Raw genomic sequence first — 19,283 nt, 5'->3', positions numbered from 1 at the left:
TATTCAATGATCTGACCAATGAAACCAAGCACGCTGAGTGCCTTAGAACATAGAACATAGAACACTACAGCACATACAGGCCCTTCGGCCCACCAGTTGCGTTGATCACTTCTATACCTACTAAGCCATAGACCTATCTATAACCCTCAATCTCATTAGATCCCACATACTCATCCAGGAGTCTTTTAAAAGACCCCAGTGAGTTCGCCTCTGCCACCACTGACGGCAGCCGATTCCACTCACTCACCACCCTCTGAGTGAAAAACTTACCCCTAACATCACTTCTGTACTTGCCTCCCCGCACCTTAAATCTGTGTCCTCTCGTAGCGACCATTTCAGCCCTGGGAAATAGCCTCCGAGAATCCACCCTATCTATTCCTCTCAACATTTTATAAACCTCTATCAGGTCGCCTCTCAACCTTCGTCTCTCCAGGGAGAAGAGTCCCAGTTCCCTCAACCTATCTTCATAAGACATGCCTCCCAATCCAGGCAACATCCTTGTAAATCTCCTCTGCACCCTCTCAATAGCTTCTATGTCCTTCCTGTAGTGAGGCGACCAGAACCACGCACAGTACTCCAAGTGAGGCCTGACAAGGGTCTTATAAAGTTGCAGCATTACCTCCCGATTCCTAAACTCAATCCCTCGATTAATGAAGGCTAGTACACCATACGCCTTCTTGACCACATCCTCCACCTGCGAGGCCGATTTAAGAGTCCTGTGGACCCAGACCCCAAGGTCCTTCTGCTCCTCAACACTGCTAAGACTCCTACCCTTGATATTGTACTCCTTCATCCCATTGGTCCTGCCAAAATGGACCACTACACATTTATCCACGTTGAAGTCCACCTGCCACTTCTCTGCGCAGTCTTGCATCCTATCTATACGGCACAGGGCAGAGCCTATTCCCATTGGAGACCCGGCAGCATAGCACTGAGCGTGCCACTGAGCCAGGAATGGTCCCTGCAATCGCCCCACACTGCTGGCTCCCGATCATTGGCCAGCCCCGTAATCCTGCATCACTGGCTGTGTATCCACCCCTCCCCTGACTCTCTGATCACTGGTCTCCTGGGCATGACTGGGCCAGCCTCGGATCACCCAGTGACCTTTCCTGGCACCCCTGACCCAGCAGTCCTGATCTTCCCCCCTCCACCAGCAGCCCAAACCACCACCACCACCTCCGCCCCCGCACCCCTCCCCTCCGCCCCAGTCCCAAGGACTATCCACTCTATCACAGTCTGTCATAATCTTGTAAACCTCTGTCAGCTCCCCCCTCATCCTCCGATGCTCCAATGAAAATAATCCAAGTTTACTCAACGTTTTTTCATTGTCCATATCCTCCAAACCAGGAAACATCCTGGTAAATCTCTTCTGCACCCTTTCCAATACATCAATATCCTTCCGGTAGTGTGACAACTAAAATTGTACACAATATTCCAAATGTGGCCTAACCAAAGTCTTATACAGCTACAACATGATTTTCCAATTACTATACTCAATGCCCCAACCGATGAAGGCCAGCGTGCCATACACCTTCTTGACTACCTTGTCCACCTAAGTTGCCACCTTCAGAGAACTGTGAATCTGTACGCCCAGATCCCTCTGTGTGCTAATATTTCTAAAGGCTCTACTATTTACTGGATACTTTCTGTCTGCAGTAGATCTTCCAAATCATATCACCTCACATTTGTGTGAGTTAAATTCCATTTGCCATCCTTCGGCTCAGGTCTCCAGCCGATTTATATCCTGCTGTATCCTCTGACAATCCTCCTCATTATCTGTACTTCCCCAATTTTTGTATCATCTGCAAATTCACTAATCAGACCACCTACATTTTCCTCCAAATCATTTATATAACAAACAACAGAGGCCCCAGTACTGATCAAAGAACAGAGAAAATTCCAGCCCAGGAACAGGCCCCTCGGCCCCTCCAAGCCTGCACCGACCATGCTGCCCGACTGAACTAAAACACCTTACTCTTCCAGGAACCATATCCCTCTATTCCCATCCTATTCATGTACTTGGCAAGACGCCCCTTAAATCTCACTATCGTATCTGCTTCCACTACCTCCCTCCACAACGAGTTCCAGGCACCCACCACTCTCTCTGTAAAAAACTTGCCTCGTACATCTCCTTTAAACGTTGCCCCTTGCCTCTTAAACCTGTGCCCCCCCAGTAATTGACTCTTCCACCCTGGGAAAAAGCTTCTGACTATCCACTCTGTCAGTACCCCTCATAATCTTATAGACTTCCATCAGGTCTCCAGTGAGAACAAACCAAGTTTCTCCAACCTCTCCTCACAGCTAATGCCCTCCATACCAGGTAACATCCTGATAAACCTTTTCTGTATCCTCTCCAAACTCTCCACATCCTAAATATTGATGTCTTGAGGAGTGAACATATTACAGAGAAGGAAGTGCTGGACGTCTTAAAGCGCATCAAGGTAGATAAATCCCCAGCACCTGATGAAGTGTATCCCAGGATACTGTGGGAGGCTCAGGAGGAAATTGTAGATCCCATAGCAGAGATATTTGAATCATTGATGGTCGCATGCGAGGTGCTGAAGATTGGAGAGTGGCAAATGTTGTGCCTTTGTTTAAAAAGGGCTGCAGGGAAAAGCCTGGGAACTACAGGCCAGTGAGCCTCACATCTGTGTGGGTAAGTTGTTGGAAGGCATTTTGAGAGACAGAATCTACAGGCATTTAGAGACGCAAGGACTGATTAGGGACAGTCAGCATGGCTTTGTGAGTGGAAAATCATATCTCACAAATTTGACTTTTTTGAAGGGGTAACCAAGAAGGTGGATGAGGGCAGTGCAGTTGATGTTGTCTACATGGACTTTAGCAAAGCCTTTGACAAGGTACCACATGGTAGGTTGTTGCATAAAGTTAAATCTCACAGGATCCAGGGTGAGGTATCTAAATGCATACAAAATTGCCTTCTTGACAGAAGCCAGAGGGTGGTTGTTGAGACTTGTTTTTCAAACTGGAGACCTCTGACCAGCGATGTGCCTCAGGGATCAGTGCTGGGCCCACTGTTATTTGTCATTTATATTAATGATCTGGATGAGAAGGTAGTTGGCATGGTTAGTACGTTTGAGATGGTGCCATAGTGGACAGTGAAGAAGGTTATCTAGGGTTACAATGGGATCTTGATCAATTGGGCCAGTGGGCTGACGAATGGCAGATGGAGTTTAATTTAGATAAATGCGAGGTGATGCATTTTGGTAGATTGAACCAGGGCAGGACTTACTCAGTTAATGGTAGGGCACCAGGGAGAATTACACAAAAAAAAGAGATCCAGAGGTACATGTTCATAGCTCCTTGAAAGTGGAGACATAGGATCTGGAGGAGTATAAGGCTTGTAGAAAGGAGCTTAAAAAGGAAATCAGGAGAGCCAGAAGGGGACATGAGAAGGCCTTGGCGGGTAAGATTAAGGAGAATCCCAAAGCCTTCTACAAATATGTGAAAGGTAAAAGGATGAGAAGAGAAGGGATAGGACCTATAAAAGGTGAAGGGGGAAAAGTTTGTGTGGAACCGGAAGAAATGGCAGAGGCGCTTAATGAGTACTTTGCCTCGGATTCACGGTGGAAAGTGATCTGGGAGGTTGTACTACAGGTTTGCGGCAGACTGAAAGGATTGAATATGTGGATGTTAAGGAAGAGGAAGTGTTGGAACTTTTAAATTCTATCAAGATAGACAAGTTGCCGGGACTGGGTGGGATGTACCCCAGGTTACTGTGGGAGGTGAGGGAAGTGATTGCAGAGCCCCTGGCGATGATCTTTGCATCGTCGATGGAGACGGGAGAGGTTCCGGATGATTGCGGATGTGGTTCCTATTTTCAAGAAAGGGAAGAGGGATAGCCCGGGAAATTACCGACCGGTGAGTCTGACCTCAGTGGTTGGTAAGTTGATGGAGATGATTCTGACGGACAAGATTTATGAGCATTTGGAGAAGTTTAGAATGATCAGGAATAGTCAGCATGGTTTTGTCAAGGGCAGATCGTGCCTTACGAGCTTAGTTGAGTTCTTTGAAAATGTGACTGAACACATTGACGAAGGAAGTGCAGTGGATGTGGTTTACATGGACTTCAGCAAGGCGTTTGATAAGGTCCCCCATGCAAGACTTCTTGAGAAGGTGAGAGGGCATGGGGTCCAAGGGGCTTTGGCCTTGTGGATCCAGAACTGGCTTGCCTGCAGAAGGCAGAGAGTGGTTGTGGATGGGTCTTTTTCTGCATGGAGGTCAGTCACCAGTGGAGTGCCCCAGGGATCTGTTCTGGGACCATTACTGTTTGTCATTTTCATAAATGACCTGGATGAGGAAGTGGAGGGATGGGTTGGTAAGTTTGCTGACGACACGAAGGTTGGTGGTGTTGTGGATGGTCTGGAGGGATGTCAGAAGTTGCAGCGTGACATAGATAGGATGCAAGACTGGGCGGAGAAGTGGCAAATGGACTTCAACGTGGATAAATGTGTGGTGGAAACGTGATGGGGTGGCCATTACAGAGACTTGGGTGACTCAGGGACAGGACTGGATACTTCAAGTGTCGGGTTTCAGATGTTTCAGGAGGGACAGGGAGGGAGGTTAAAGAGGTGGGGGAGTGGAACTGTTAATCAGAGATAGTGTCACAGCTGCAGAGAAGCTGGACGCCATGGAGGGATTGTCTACGGAGTCTCTGTGGGTGGAGGTTAGGAACAGGAAGGGGTCAATAACTTTACTGGGTGTTCTCTACAGGCCGCCCAATAGTAACAGGGATGTTGAGGAGCAGATTGGGAAACAGATCCTGGAAAGGTGTAAAAATAACAGAGTTGTGGTGATGGGAGATTTTAATCCCAAATATTGATTGGGATCTCCCTAGGGTAAGGGGTTTAGATGGGGAAGAGTTTGTTAGGTGTGTTCAGGAGGGTTTCCTGACACAGTATGTAGATAAGCCTATGAGAGGAGAGGCTGTACTTGATCTGATATTGGGAAATGAACCTGGACAGGTGTCGGATCTCTCAGTGGGAGAGCATTTTGGAGACAGTGATCATAATTCTATCTCCTTTACAATAGCATTGGAGACAGATAGGATCAGACAAGTTAGAAAAGTGTTTAATTGGAGTAAGGGGAATTATGAGGCTATCAGGCAGGAAATTGGAGGCTTAAATTGGAAAGGGGTTTTCTCAGGGAAATGTACAGAGAAATGTGGTAAATTTTCAGGGAATATTTGTCTGGAGTTCTGCATAGCAACGTTCCAATGAGACAGGGAAGTTATGGTAGGTTACAGGAACCGTGGTGGACAAAGGCTGTAATAAATCTAGTCAAGAAGAAAAGAAAAGCTTACAAACGGTTCAGAGAGCTCGGTAATGTTAGAGATCTGGAAGAGTAAACGGCTAATAGGAAGGATCTTAAGAATGAAATTAGGAGAGCCAGAAGGGGTCATGAGGAGGCCTTGGCAGGCAGGATTAAGGAAAACCCCAAGGCATTCTACAAGTATGTGAAGAGCAAGAGGATAAGATGTGAAAGAATAGGACCTATCAAGTGTGACGGTGGGAAAGTTTATATGGAACCGGAAGAAATAGCAGAGGTACTTAATGAATACTTTACCTCAGTATTCACAGTGGAAAAGGATCTTGGTGGTTGTAGTGCAGACTTGTAGTGGACTGAAAAGCTTGAGCACATAGATATTAAGAAAGAGGATCTTTTGGAGCTTTTGAAAAGCATCAAGTTGGATAAGTCACTGGGACCAGATGGGATATACCCCAGGCTACTGTGGGAGGCGAGGGAGGAGATTGCTGAGCCTCTGGCGATGATCTTTGCATCATCAATGGAGATGGGACAGGTTCCAGAGGATTGGAGGATTGCGGATGTTGTTCCTTTATTCAAGAAAGGGAGTAGAGATAGCCCTGGAAATTATAGACCAGTGAGTCTAACCTCAGTGGTTGGTAAGTTGTTGGAGAAAATCCTGAGAGGCAGAATTTATGAACATTTAGAGAGGTAAAATATGATTAAGAATAGTCAGCACGGCTTTGTCAAAGGCAGATCGTGCCTTACGAGCCTGATTGAATTTTTTGAAGATGTGACTAAACACATTGATGAAGGAAGAGCAGTAGATGTGGTTTATATGGACTTCAGCAAGACATTTGATAAGGTGCCCCATGCAAGGCTTATTGAGAAAGTAAGGGGACATGGGATCCAAGGGAACATTGCTTTGTGGATCCAGAACTGGCTTGCCGACAGAAGGCAGAGAGTGGTTATAGATGGGTCACATTCTGCATGGAGGTCGGTCACCAGTGGAGTGCCCCAGGGATCTGTTCTGGGACCCTTACTCTTTGTGATTTTTATAAATGACCTGGATGAGGAAGTGGAGGGATGGGTTGGTAAGTTTGCTGATGACACAAATGTTGGTGGTGTTGTGGATAGTGTGGAGGGATGTCAGAAGTTGCAGTGAGACATTGATAGGATGCAAGACTGGGCAGAGAAGTTGCAGATGGACTTTAACCCAGATAAGTGTGAAGTGGTTCATTTTGGCAGGTCAAATAGGATGGCAGAATATAATATTAATGATAAAACTCTTGGCAGTGTGGAAGATCAGAAGGATCTTGGGGTCCGAGTTCATAGGACGCTCAAAGCATCTGCGCAGGTTGAAGCTGTGGTTAAGAAGGCGTATGGTGTACTGGCCTTCATCAATCGAGAAATTGAGTTCAGGAGCCGAGAGATAATGTTGCAGCTATATAGGACCCTGGTCAGACCCCACTTGGACTACTGTGCTCAGTTGAATGAGAAATTGCCTCATTACAGAAGGATGTGGAAGCATAGAAAGGGTGCAGAGGAGATTTACAAGGATGTTGTCTGGATTGGGGAGCATGCCTTATGAGGATAGGTTGAAAGAGCTCGGTCTTTTCTCCTTGGAGAGACAAAGAATGAGGGGTGACCTGATAGAGGTGTATAAGATGTTGAAAGGTATTGATCAAGTGGATAGTCAGAGGTTATTTCCCAGGGCTGAAATGGTCGCCACAAGGGGACACAGGTTTAAGGTGCTGGGGAGTAGGTACAGAGGAGATGTCAGGGGTAAGTTTTTCACTCAGAGAGTGGTGGGTGCGTGGAATGGACTGCCGGCAAGGGTAGTGGAGGCGGATTCAGTAGGGTGTTTTAAGAGACTTTTAGATAAGTACATGGAACTTAGTAAGATAGAGGGTTATAGGTAAGCCTAGTAATCTCTAAGGTAGGGACATGTTCGACACAACTTTGTGCACCGAAGGGACTGTATTGTGCTGTAGTTTTTCTATGTTTCTATGTTCACAAACCAGATGGCCAGCCCCGAACGATGGCCTCCCTCCCTCTGTCACTGGTCCCAGTGCAAAGTAGCAGTGGGACTCCCTAGCCACCCTCAATGATGTCCCCCCACGGCCTCACCTTTATCGACTCCATCCCCCTTGGACACCCGCCCCTTTGGCACTGCCTGATACCCGGTGAGCAGTGCCAAAGTGCCCCCTTGGGCTTTGGCACTTTGCCCCTTGGGCAGTGCCAGGAGCTAGGCTGGCTCTGCCAAGCTGGCAATGCCCAAGGGTCACCCCCCCACCCCCTCCACCCCCCGCTTAGTCCTGGAGGTTCTCGATGGCGCACCTTCACTCCAGCGGGATCGGACCACTGGATCCCCACGAGTGAGGAGCTATAGCAAACCCGTCTGGAGTGAGACACTCTTGGCAGGTGGGGTGGGGAGGGGTCGAGCGGGCTGGGACACTTCCTATTCTGTGGGCCCACGAATAGGAAGCAAATCCTAATTTTGCAGCTCCGGTCCAATTTCTCATGGAGGCCGTAACGTCCAGTGGGAACCCCCTTAAATGGCCTCTGCTCGAGTCTCCCATCATCCCCACCACCCCTCACTTCTCCCTCCACCAGACAGAAGTTCGATGTCAATACTTCAACAAACTCTGCCTTTTAACTCTCTACTTTCAAGTTGGCTCCTAACTTCTCAAATTAATCTTACTTAAACTGTTACAAGCTTTCATAGAGAGCTTCAAGTTTCCAGGTGTGAAGATAGTCATGGCTTCAGAAAGCATAGTCGAGCATATGTCCCTGTCTACATCAGTGGGGATGAAGTAGAAAGGGTCTAGAGCTTCAAGTTTTTAGGTGTCCAGATCACTAATCAGATCTGTCCTGGTCCCCCCACGCTGACACTATAGTTAAGAAAACCCACCAATGCCTTTACTTTCTCAGAAGACTAAGGAAATTTGGTATGTCAGCTGCGACTCTCACCAATTTTTTCCATAGAAAGCATTCCTTCTGCTTGTGTCACAGCTTGGTCTGGCTCCTGCTCTGCCCAAGACTGCAAGAGACTACAAAGGGTCATGAATGAAGTCCAGTCCATCACTCAAACCAGCCTCCCATTCATTTGACTCTGTCTACATTTCCTACTGCCTCGGAAAAGCAGCTGGCATAATTAAGGATCCCACGCACCCCGGACATTCTCTCTTCCACCTTCTTCCTTTGGGAAAAAGATACAAAAGTTTGACAACAAGTACCAACCAGCTCAAGAACAGCTTCTTCCCTGCTGCTATCAGACATTTGAATGGGCTTACCTCGCACTAAGCTGATCTTTCTCTACACCCTAGCTATGACTGTAACATTACATTCTGCACTCTCTCCTTTCCTTCTTTGTGAGCGGCACAGTGGCACAGTGCTTAGCACCGCTGCCTCACAGCGCCAGGGACCCGGGTTTGATTCCTGGCTTCGGACACTGTCTGTGTTGAGTTTGCATGTTCTCCCCGTGTCTGTGTGGGTTTCCCCGGGTGCTCCAGTTTCCACCCACAGTCTGAAGACGTGCTGGTTAGGGTGCATTGACCCGAACAGATGCCAGAGTACAGCAACTGGAGGAATTTCACAGTAACTTCATGTCAGCCTTACTTGTGACGAGTAAACTTTTTTGTCTGTTTAGCACTCAAGAGACAATACTTTTCATTGGATACGAATACATGTGACAATAATAAATCAAATCAAAATCAAATCAAAGTAAAAGAAGTGGCGTCTCTCCAGAAACACCTGAGTCATCCTCTGATGACTTTTCATTAAGTACAATAAGGGAAAAGCCATAGACGTTTACAGATGGAAACAGGCCCTTCGGCCCAACTCATCCACGCTGCCCCTTCTTTTAAAACCCCTAACCTAATCCCAATTGTCCACATTTGGCCCATATCTCTCTATGCCCATCGTACCCATGTAACTTTCTAAATGCTTTTTAAAAGGTAAAATTGTACCCACCTCTACTACCTCTGGTGGCCTTACCAATGTCTTGTACAACTTCAACAAGACGTCCCAACTCCTGTATTCAATGTTCTGACCGATGAAACCAAGCATGCTGAATGCCTTCTTCACCACTCTGTCCACCTGTGACTCCACTTTCAAAGAGCTATGAACATGTACCCCTCGATCTCCTTGTTCTGTAACTCTCCCCAACACCCTACCATTAACTGAGTGAAACATTTGTTTAAACTCCAGAATATTCCAGTGAACCCCAGTTACATAAGAACATAAAAAATAGGAGCAGGAGTAGGCCATCTAGCCCCTCGAGCCTGCCCCGCCATTCAATAAGATCATGGCTGATCTGAAGTGGATCAGTTCCACTTTCCCGCCTTCTCCCCAAAACCCTTAATCCCCTTGCCTACCAAAAACCTATCTACCCGCGTCTTAAATATATTTAGCGAGGTAGCCTCCACCACTTCAACGGGCAGAGAATTCCAGAGATTCACCACCCTTTGAGTGAAGAAGTTCCTTCTCAACTCCGTTCTAAACTGCCCCCCCCCTCTTATCTTGAGGCTGTGCCCTCTAGTCCTGCTGTCCTTTCTGAGCGGGAAGAATCTCTCTACCTCTATCCTATCCATCCCTTTCATTATCTTATACGTCTCAATGAGATCTCCCCTCATCCTTCTAAACTCTAACGAGTACAAGCCCAGTTTATTCAGCCCCTCCTCATAGCTCAACCCCCTCAATTCTGGTATCAGCCTAGTGAACCTCCTCTGCACTCCCTCCAAGGCCAAAATATCCTTGTGTAAGTGCGACGACCAAAACTGCACACAGTACTCCAGCTGCGGCCTCACCAATGCCCTATACAGCCGCAGCAAGACCTCCCTACTTTTATATTCAATCCCCCTCGCTATGAAGGCCAGCATCCCATTTGCCTTCCTGACCACCTGCTGCACCTGCAGGCTGGGTTTCTGCGACTCATGCACAAGGACCCCCAGGTCCCTCTGCACCGTAGCATGCTGCAGCTTTTTGCCCTGTAAGTAGTAGTCCTTCCTACTATTATTCCTACCAAAGTGGATAACCTCACACTTGCCAACATTGTATTCCAATCTGCCAGGTCCTCACCCATTTGCCCAGCCTATCTAGATCCCTCTGCAGACTTTCCACACCCTCCACACAATTTGCCGTTCCACCAATCTTTCTGTCATCAGCAAATTTCGACACCATACACTCGGTTCCCTCCTCCAGATCATCTATATAAATGGTAAATAGCTGAGGCCCCAGCACCGATCCCTGCGGCACTCCACTAGTCACCAACCACCAATCCGAATAGCACCCATTTACACCCACTCTCTGCCTCCTATTTGACAGCCAATCCCTTGTCCACGCTAACACCCTACCCCAACTCCATGCCCCCTAACCTTCTGTAACAACCGTTTATGCGGCACCTTATCAAACGCCTTCTGAAAATCGAGAAACACCACATCCACCGGTTCCCCTCTATCCACCGCACTAGACAAATCCTCACAGAATTCCAATAAATTCATCAGACGCGACTTCCCCTTAACGAATCCGTGCTGCGTCTGCTCTATGAAACAATTCTTCTCAAGATGCCTCGCTATTTTCTCCTTAATTACGGATTCAAGCATTTTTCCTACAACAGACGTTAAACTAACCGGCCTATAATTCCCTGCCTTTTGCCTGCTACCCTTTTTAAACAGCGGCGTAACATTAGCCGTTTTCCAATCTTCCGGCACTTCCCCGGAATCCAGCGAGGTTTGGAAAATAATCACTGAGGCATCCACTATCACCTCTGCCATTTCCTTCAGAACACTGGGATGCATTCCATCCGGTCCTGGGGACTTGTCCACCATCAGTCCCTCTAGTCTGTCAAGCACTACCTCTCTAGTAACAATGATCTCATTCAGGCCCTCCACTCCTACCATCTTTCCATCGTTAACACCCAGCAAACTATTCACGTCCTCCTCCGTGAAGACCGAAGCAAAAAAGTTATTCAAGGCCTCAGCCATTTCCTCATCCCCCACCACTAAATCCCCCCTCTCATCCTCTAAGGGTCCAACATTCACCCTAGCCAGCCTCCTCCTTTTTATATATTTATAAAAACTCTTACTATCCTTTTTTATATTTAGCGCTAGCCTCGATTCATAGTCTATCCTTCCTTTCTATATCAACTTCTTCGTCATTCTTTGTTGATATTTAAACCTCTCCCAATCCTCTATTCGCCCACTACTTTTAGCCACTCTAAACGCATCAGCTTTTAATTTAATACTCTCCTTTATCTCCTTCGTTATCCACGGCTGATTATCTCACCTCCTACGATCCTTCTTTACCATCGGAATAAATTTCTGCTGAGCACCAAGAAAGATCTCCTTAAAGATCCTCCACTGTTCCTCAGCAGTCCTACCTCCCAATCTGCGCCCCCAATCTACATTTGCCAATTCCTCTCTCATCCTATCGTACTCCCCTCTGTTCAAACAAAGGACACAGGTCCGGGACCCTACTTTCTCATCCTCCATCTGCATCAAAAACTCCACCGTACAATGATCACTCTTCCCAAGTGGATCCCTCACAACAATGTCCCAAATTCTACCTGCCTCATTACATAACACCAGATCTAAGATAGCTCGCTCCCTTGTCGGTTCCATCACACACTATTCAAGGAAACTATCCTGGCAGCATTCCAAGAACTCTTCCTCAAGCCCTCCGCGTCCAACATGGGTCGACCAATCAATATGTAGATTGAAATCCCCCATAATTATCGCCGTTCCATTCTTGCACGCATCACTTATTTGTGTGTTTATAGCCCGCCCGAGCTCCAGGTCATTATTTGGGGTCCTATAGACCACACCCATCAGCGTCTTCCTCCCCTTACTGTTCCTTATCTCCACCCACAACGATTCCACGTTCTGCTCTTTGGCGCCTATATCTTCCCTTACTACCACCCTGATACTATCCTTAATCAGCAGAGCTACCCCTCCCCCTTTTTCCTCCTGTCTATCCTTCCTAAACACTTGATACCCCTGGACATTCAGCTCCCAGTCCCTGTCACCCTGCAACCACGTCTCTGTAATGGCCACCAGATCATATCCATTTGTGCTGGTCTGCGCCACCAGCTCATTCACTTTGTTCCGAATGCTTCATGCATTCAGATAAAGTGTCTTCATCCCAGCCTTTATCTGGACCCTATTTGAAGGAACGCTACCAACCTTACTCACGCCCCCTACTCCCTTTATTACTGGGACATCCTTGGCCTCTTCCTGTACCTGTACCTTCTCCTTTACTTTAGACCCTGTAATTTCACCTACCCTTACACCCTCCCCCCCCAGTTAGTTTAAAGCCCTATCTACAGTCCTATTTACATGATTCGCCAGGACTCTGGTCCCAGCACGGTTCAGACCAACCCCATCCCACCTGAACAGGTCCCACCTACCCCAATACTGGTGCCAATGCCCCATAAATTCAAACCCATTCCCCCCACACCAATCCCTGAGCCACCCATTCACCTCTTTAATCCTATCTACCCTACGCCCATCTGCACTCGGTTCAGGCAGTAGTCCGGAGATAACCACCTTGTCGGTTCTGCTTTTTAATTCCATTCCCAGCTTTTCATACTCCCTCTCCAGATCCTCAGTTCACATTTTGCCTACGTCGTTGGCACCCACATGAACCACAACGACCGGATTCTCACCCTCCCACTCCAGGTTCCTCTGCAGCCCAGATGCGAGATCCTGAGCCTGAGCACCAGGCAGACAACACACCCTTCTGTGCACTTTGTCATTGTGACAAAAGACAGTGTCAATACCCTTAACCACAGCTTTTGCATTTGCATCCTGCAGGAGTTCCTAATTTGTTGGGATTTTCATGGAGACAATATTGGCAGAATGAGGATGATCACCAGAGAGAGACGGAGGGAGACTTGGAGCATAGCAACATCGGAATTAGGAGCAGAAGTCAGCAAATTCAGCCCTGTGAGCCATTCAATCAGATCATGGCTGATCTCTCCCTGGTCTCAAATCCACCTCCCCCACCTGCTCTCCAATTCCCCTTTTCCTTTTTTTTATTAGAAATATATCTGTCCCCTTCTCGAAACAATTCAGGCTCCACCATGCTATGGGGGCAGCCAGTTCCACAAATTCTCCACCCTCTGTGAGAAGTAGTTCCTCCTTATCTCAGTTTTAAATCAAGCGCCTCTCAGCCTATACTTGTGACCTCTTGTTCCAGATTGCCACAAAGAGAAAACATTTAGACAACATTTATTTTATGAATCCCTTTTAAAATTTCATATATCTCAATCAGATCCCCCCTCTCCTTCTAAACTCCAGCGAGTACAAGCCCAAACTGTTTAATCTCTCCTCACACATCAACCCTTTCATCCCCAAAATCAACCTGGTGAACCTCCTCTGAACTGCCTCCGATGCCACCACGTCTTTCCTCAAATAAGGAGACAAAACTGGACCCAATACTCCCAATGTGGTTTCACCAACACCCAATACAATTGCAGCAACACTTCTCTACTTTTATACTCCAGTCCCTTTGCAATAAATGCCAACATCCCATTGGCCTTTTTTATTACAGGCTACATCCGCATATTGATGAGGATGTTTACCAGAGAAGGGGAGCGAGACAGAGAGAGGATGACCACTATTTCCTCTCTCAGGACATTCTATTTTGCTTCACATTAACCAATACAATTTAAACATCATGGGCAGGATTTTCTGTTTCTTCAGGCAGCCTGGCCAGTGCCCCCCTCCACACCACCACCCCCCCTCACCCTCATGCAGTCAGTTGCCAGGCGATGGGCTGTGTGAACCATACAAAATGCTATCGATGTGACAGAACCTGAAGCCAATGACAAACCTCTGCCAGAAAAGAGGACACGAGGGAGAGGGAATCCCAGCTAATTGGTTAATATCTTGTAAATTTCTGCATTTGTAATAATTTTCTTAACTGCCTTCCTTCACCATTCTGCAAAAACAAATTATAAAAGCATTCAGCAAAGGAAGCCATTCAGCCCATCATGAAGCTTGGTAACAGAATGAAATAATATAAATACTATTTACCAGTGGAGATCGAGGAGCCAGAGACTCTGGTTGTGAGCTAATTTTTCACAGAGTTGCTCTACGCCAAAGTTTCCCATTGCCATTTTGGCCAGGTGCAGTTCCTGAAGAGTTTGGTTGGTTTGAAGCATGTAAGACATGTGTACAATCGCCTCCTCCTAAAAAAACATCAACAACAAAAGCTGCATTTCTGTCTGATGCCAATGACATTTGACAGTTGTAAATTACTGCACATTTTTATTTATTTCTTTGTGGGACATGGGTGTCGCTGGCTGGCCAGCATTTATCACCCAGCCCTAGTTCCCTCGAGAAGGTGGTGGTGAACTGCCTTCTTGAATCGCTGACGTCCACGTTCTGTGGGTTGATTCACAATGCTGTCAGGGAGGAAATGCCAGAATTTTCACCAAGAGACTGGGAAGGAACAATATATTTCCAAGTCAGGATGATGAGTGGCTTGGAGGGGAACTTGCAGGTGATGGTTAGCACTGCTGCCTCACAGTGCCGGGGACCCAGGTTTGATTCCCAGCTTGGGTCACTGTCTGTGTGGAGTTTGCACATTCTCCTTGTGTGTGTGTGGTTTTCCTCCGGGTGCTCAGGTTTCCTCCTACAGTCCAAAGATGTGCGGGTTTGGTGGATTGGCTGTGTTAAATTGACCCTACTGTCAGGGGAGTTAGCAGGGAAATACGGGGGTTACAGGGATAGAGTCTGGGTGGGCTTGTGGTTGGTGGGCCAACTGCCCTCCTTCAGCACTGTAGGAATTCTATTCTATTCTATGGTGATGTTCCCATGTATCTGCTGCCCTTGTCCTTCGAGATGGGGGTGGTCATGGGTTTGGAAGGTGCTGTCTGAGGATCTTTGGTGAATTGCTGCAGTGTATCTTGTAGATAGTACACACGGCTGCTACTGAGCATCGGTGGTGGAGGGAGTGAATGTTTGTTGATGTGGTACCAATCAAGTGGAAAGTGTCTTGAGTGTTGTTGGAGCTTTACCATCCAGGCATGTGGCAAGAACTCCATCACAGTCCTGACTTGTGCCTTGTAAATAGTGGATAGGCTTTGGGGAGTCAGGAAGTGAGTTACTCGCCACAGTATCCCTAACCTCTGACCTGCTCGTGTAGGTTTATGCATTGAGTCCAGTTGAGTTTCTGGTCAATGGTAACCCTAAGGATGCTGACAGCGGGGGAGTGATAGAAACATAGGAGATGGCAGGAGGAGGTCACTGGCCCTTTGAGTCTACTCTGCCATCCATCATGATCATGGCTGACTGTCCAACTCAATAGCCTGATCCTGCTTTCTCCCCTAAACCTTTGACCTCATTCACCCCAAGTGCTCTCTCCAGCTGCCTCTTGAATACATTGAATGTTTTGGTATCAATTACTTTTCGTGGTAATGAACTCCACAGGCTCACCACTTTTTGGATAAAGAAATGTCTCCTCACCTCCATCCCAAACAGTTTACCCTGAATCCTCATGCCCCTGGTTCTGGACTCCCCCACCATTGGGAACATCCTCCCTGCATCTACCCTATCGAGTCTCTGAGATCCCCCTTCATTCATTTCATTCATTCCAGTGAAAACAATCCTAACCTAGTCAATCTCTCCTCATACATCAGTCCCACCATCCCCGGAATCAGCCTGGTAAACCTTCACTGCACTCCCTCGAGAGCAAGAACATCCTTCCACAGAAAAGGAGACCAAAACTGTACACAATACTCTAGGTGTGACCTCACCAAGGCCCTGTATAATCACAACAATATATCCCTGCTCCTGTACTCGAAAACTCTCGCAATGAAGGCCAACATACCATTTGCCTTCTTTATCGCCTGCTTCAGGGATTCAGATGTTTCAGGAAGGACAGGGAGGGAGGCAAAAGAGGTGGTGGAGTGGCACTGTTGATCAGGGACAGTGTCATGGCTGCAGAGGTTAGTAAGTTCGCCGACGATACGAAGGTTGGTGGTGTTGTGGATAATCTGGAGGGATGTCAGAAGTTGCAGCGTGACATAGATAGGATGCAAGACTGGGCGGAGAAGTGGCAGATGGACTTCAACGCAGATAAATGTGTAGTAGTCCATTTTGGCAGGTCCAATGGGATGAAGGAGTACAATATCAAGGGTAGGAGTCTTAGCAGTGTTGAAGAGCAGAAGGATCTTGGGGTCCGGGTCCAGAGGACTCTTAAATCGGCCTCACAGGTGGAGGATGTGGTCAAGAAGGCGTATGGTGTACTGGCCTTCATTAATCGAGGGATTGAGTTTAGGAGTCGGGAGGTAATGCCGCAACTTTATAAGACCCTTGTCAGACTCCGCTTGGAGTACTGTGCGCAGTTCTGGTCGCCTCACTACAGGAAGGATGTGGAAGCTATTGAGAGGGTGCAGAGGAGATTTACAAGGATGTTGCCTGGATTGGGAGGCATGCCTTATGAAGATAGGTTGATGATAAGATGATGAATGGGATGGATAGGATAGAGGTGGAGAGACTCTTCCCGCTCAAAAAAGACAGTAGGACTAGGAGGCACAGCCTCAAGATAAAGGGGAGGCGGTTTAGAACGGAGTTGAGGAGGAACTTCTTCACTCAAAGGGTGGTGAATCTCTGGAATTCTCTGCCCGTTGAAGTGGTGGAGGCTACCTCGCTAAATATTTTTAAGACGCGGGTTGATGGGTTTTTGATAAGAGAGGGGATTAAGGGTTATGGGGAGAGGGCGGGAAAGTGGAACTGAGCCACAACAGATCAGCCATGATCTTATTGAATGGCGGGGCAGGCTCGAAGGGCTAGATGGCCTACTCCTGCTCCTATTTCTTATGTTCTTATGTTCTTATGTTGAGGGAGCTAGGTCTCTTCTCCCTGGAGAGACGAAGGTTGAGAGGTGACCTGATAGAGGTTTATAAAATGTTGAGAGGAATAGATAGGGTGGATTCTCGGAGGCTATTTCCCAGGGCTGAAATGGTCGCTACGAGAGGACACAGGTTTAAGGTGCTGGGGAGCAGGTACAGAGGAGATGTCAGGGGTAAGTTTTTCACTCAGAGGGTGGTGAGTGAATGGAATCGGCTGCCATCAGTGGTGGTGGAGGCGAACTCGCTGGGGTCTTTTAAAAGACTTCTGGATGAGTACATGGGATTTAATGGGATTGGGGGTTATAGATAGTTCTACGGCCTGGTAGGTATGGATGTGATCGGCACAACTTGAGGGCCGAAGGGCCTGTTTGTGCTGTAGTGTTCTATGTTCTATGCTGCACCTGCACGCTTACCTTCAGTGACTGGTGCACAAGGACACCCAGGTCCCTCTGCATACTCCCCTCTCCCAATTTACAGCCATTCAGCTAGTAATCTGCTTTCTTGTTTTAGCTTCCAAAGTGAATAACCTCACATTTATTCAGTGATGGTAACACCATTGAATGTCAAGGGGCAGTGGTTAGAGTGTCCCTTATTGGTGATGGTTGTTGCCTGGCATTCGAGTGTTGTGAATGTTCCTTACCATTTGTCAGCCCAAGCCTGGATATTGTCCAGATCTTGTTGCATTTGAACATGAAATTATTGGAAATGATTGGAGAGGATTCTTTGAGACAGGATTTACTTCCACTTGGAGATAAGTGGGCGTATTAGTGATAAGAAACATGGTTTGTGAAGGGGAGGTCGTGTCTCACGAACTTGATTGAATTGTTCAAGGAAGTTACAAAGATGACTGGTGAGGGGAGGGCAGGGGATGTTGTCCACATTGACTTCAGTAAGGCCTTTGATAAGGTCCCTCATGGCAGACTGGTGCAGAAGGTGAAGTCGCATGGGATCAGAGGTGAGCTGGCAAGGTGGATACAAAACTGGATCAGTCAAAGAAGGCAGAGGGTAGCAGTGGAAGGGTGCATTTCTGAATGGAGGGCTGTGACAAGTGGTGATCCTCAGGGATCAGTGCTGGGACCTTTGCTGTTTGTAATATATATAAATGATTTGGAGAATAATGCAAGTGGTTTGATTAGTAAGTTTGCGGAAAACACAAAAGTTGGTGGATTTACAGATAGCGACGAGGACCATCAGAGGATACGGCAGGATATGGACCGGTTGGAGACTTGGGCGGAGAAATGGCAGATGGAGTTTAATCCAGACAAATGTGAGGCATTTTGGAAGATCTAATAAAGATAGGAAATATACAGTAAATGGTAGAACACTTAAGAGTATTGATAGACAAAGGGATCTGGGTGTACAGGTACACAGGTCACTGAAAGTGGCAATGCAGGTGGAGAAAGTAGTCAAGAAGGCATACGGCATGCTCACCTTCATCAGCCAGGATATTGAGTCTAAAGGTTGGCAAGTCATGTTGCAGCTTTATAGAACCTTACTTAGGCCGCACTTGGAATATAGTGTTCAATTCTGGTCACTACACTACCAGAAGGATGTGGAGGGTTTGGAGAGAGTACAGAAAAGATTTACCAGGATGTTGCCTGGTATGGAGGGCATTAGTTATGAGGAGAGGTTGGAGAAACTTGGTTTGTTCTCACTGGAGCAACAGAGATTGAAGGGAGACCTGATAGAAGTCTACAAGCTTATGAGGGGCATTGAGTGGATAGAGTGGATAGTCAGAAGTTTTTTTCCACGGTGGAAGAGTCAATTACTAGAGGGCACAGGTTTAAAGGTGATGTATGAGGCAGATGTTTTATACAGAGGGAGTGGGTGCCTGGAACCCGCTCCAGGGGAAGGCAGTGATTTTTAATGGGTGTCTTGACAAATACATGAATAGGATGGGAATGGAGGGATATGGGCCCCGGAAGAGTAAGGGGTTTTAATTCAGTCGGGCAGCATGGTCGGTGCAGGCTTAGAGGGCCGAAGGGCCTGCTCCTTTGCGGTAGTTTTCTTTGTTCTTTGTATGGTCTGCTTCAGTATTTGACGAGTTGTGAATGGTGCCGAACATTGTGCAATCATTGACAAACATCCCCACTTCTGACCTGATGATGGAGGGAGGGTCATTGATGAAGCAGCTGAAGATGGTTGAGCCTCGGACACTCCC

At 47.3% G+C, this 19,283-nt stretch overlaps 1 protein-coding gene across 2 annotated transcripts in view; it reads right to left on the bottom strand.

The window, feature by feature from the left end:
- lrrc34 (leucine rich repeat containing 34) overlaps nucleotides 1-19,283 on the bottom strand; it is a 112,072-nt gene that overhangs the window by 32,099 nt on the left and 60,690 nt on the right. For both annotated transcript variants that reach the window (XM_080186147.1, XM_080186148.1), the window contains one exon: nucleotides 14,301-14,455. In XM_080186147.1, coding sequence (XP_080042273.1) covers nucleotides 14,301-14,455 — 155 coding nt within the window. The remainder of the gene's footprint in view (nucleotides 1-14,300; nucleotides 14,456-19,283) is intronic.

Source organism: Carcharhinus amblyrhynchos, chromosome 3, assembly GCF_965287045.1.
Source record: "Carcharhinus amblyrhynchos chromosome 3, sCarAmb.v2.hapA, whole genome shotgun sequence".
Taxonomy (NCBI): domain Eukaryota; kingdom Metazoa; phylum Chordata; class Chondrichthyes; order Carcharhiniformes; family Carcharhinidae; genus Carcharhinus; species Carcharhinus amblyrhynchos.
Note: the sequence above shows the minus strand (reverse complement) of the source record. Positions and strands in the feature narration are given on the sequence as shown.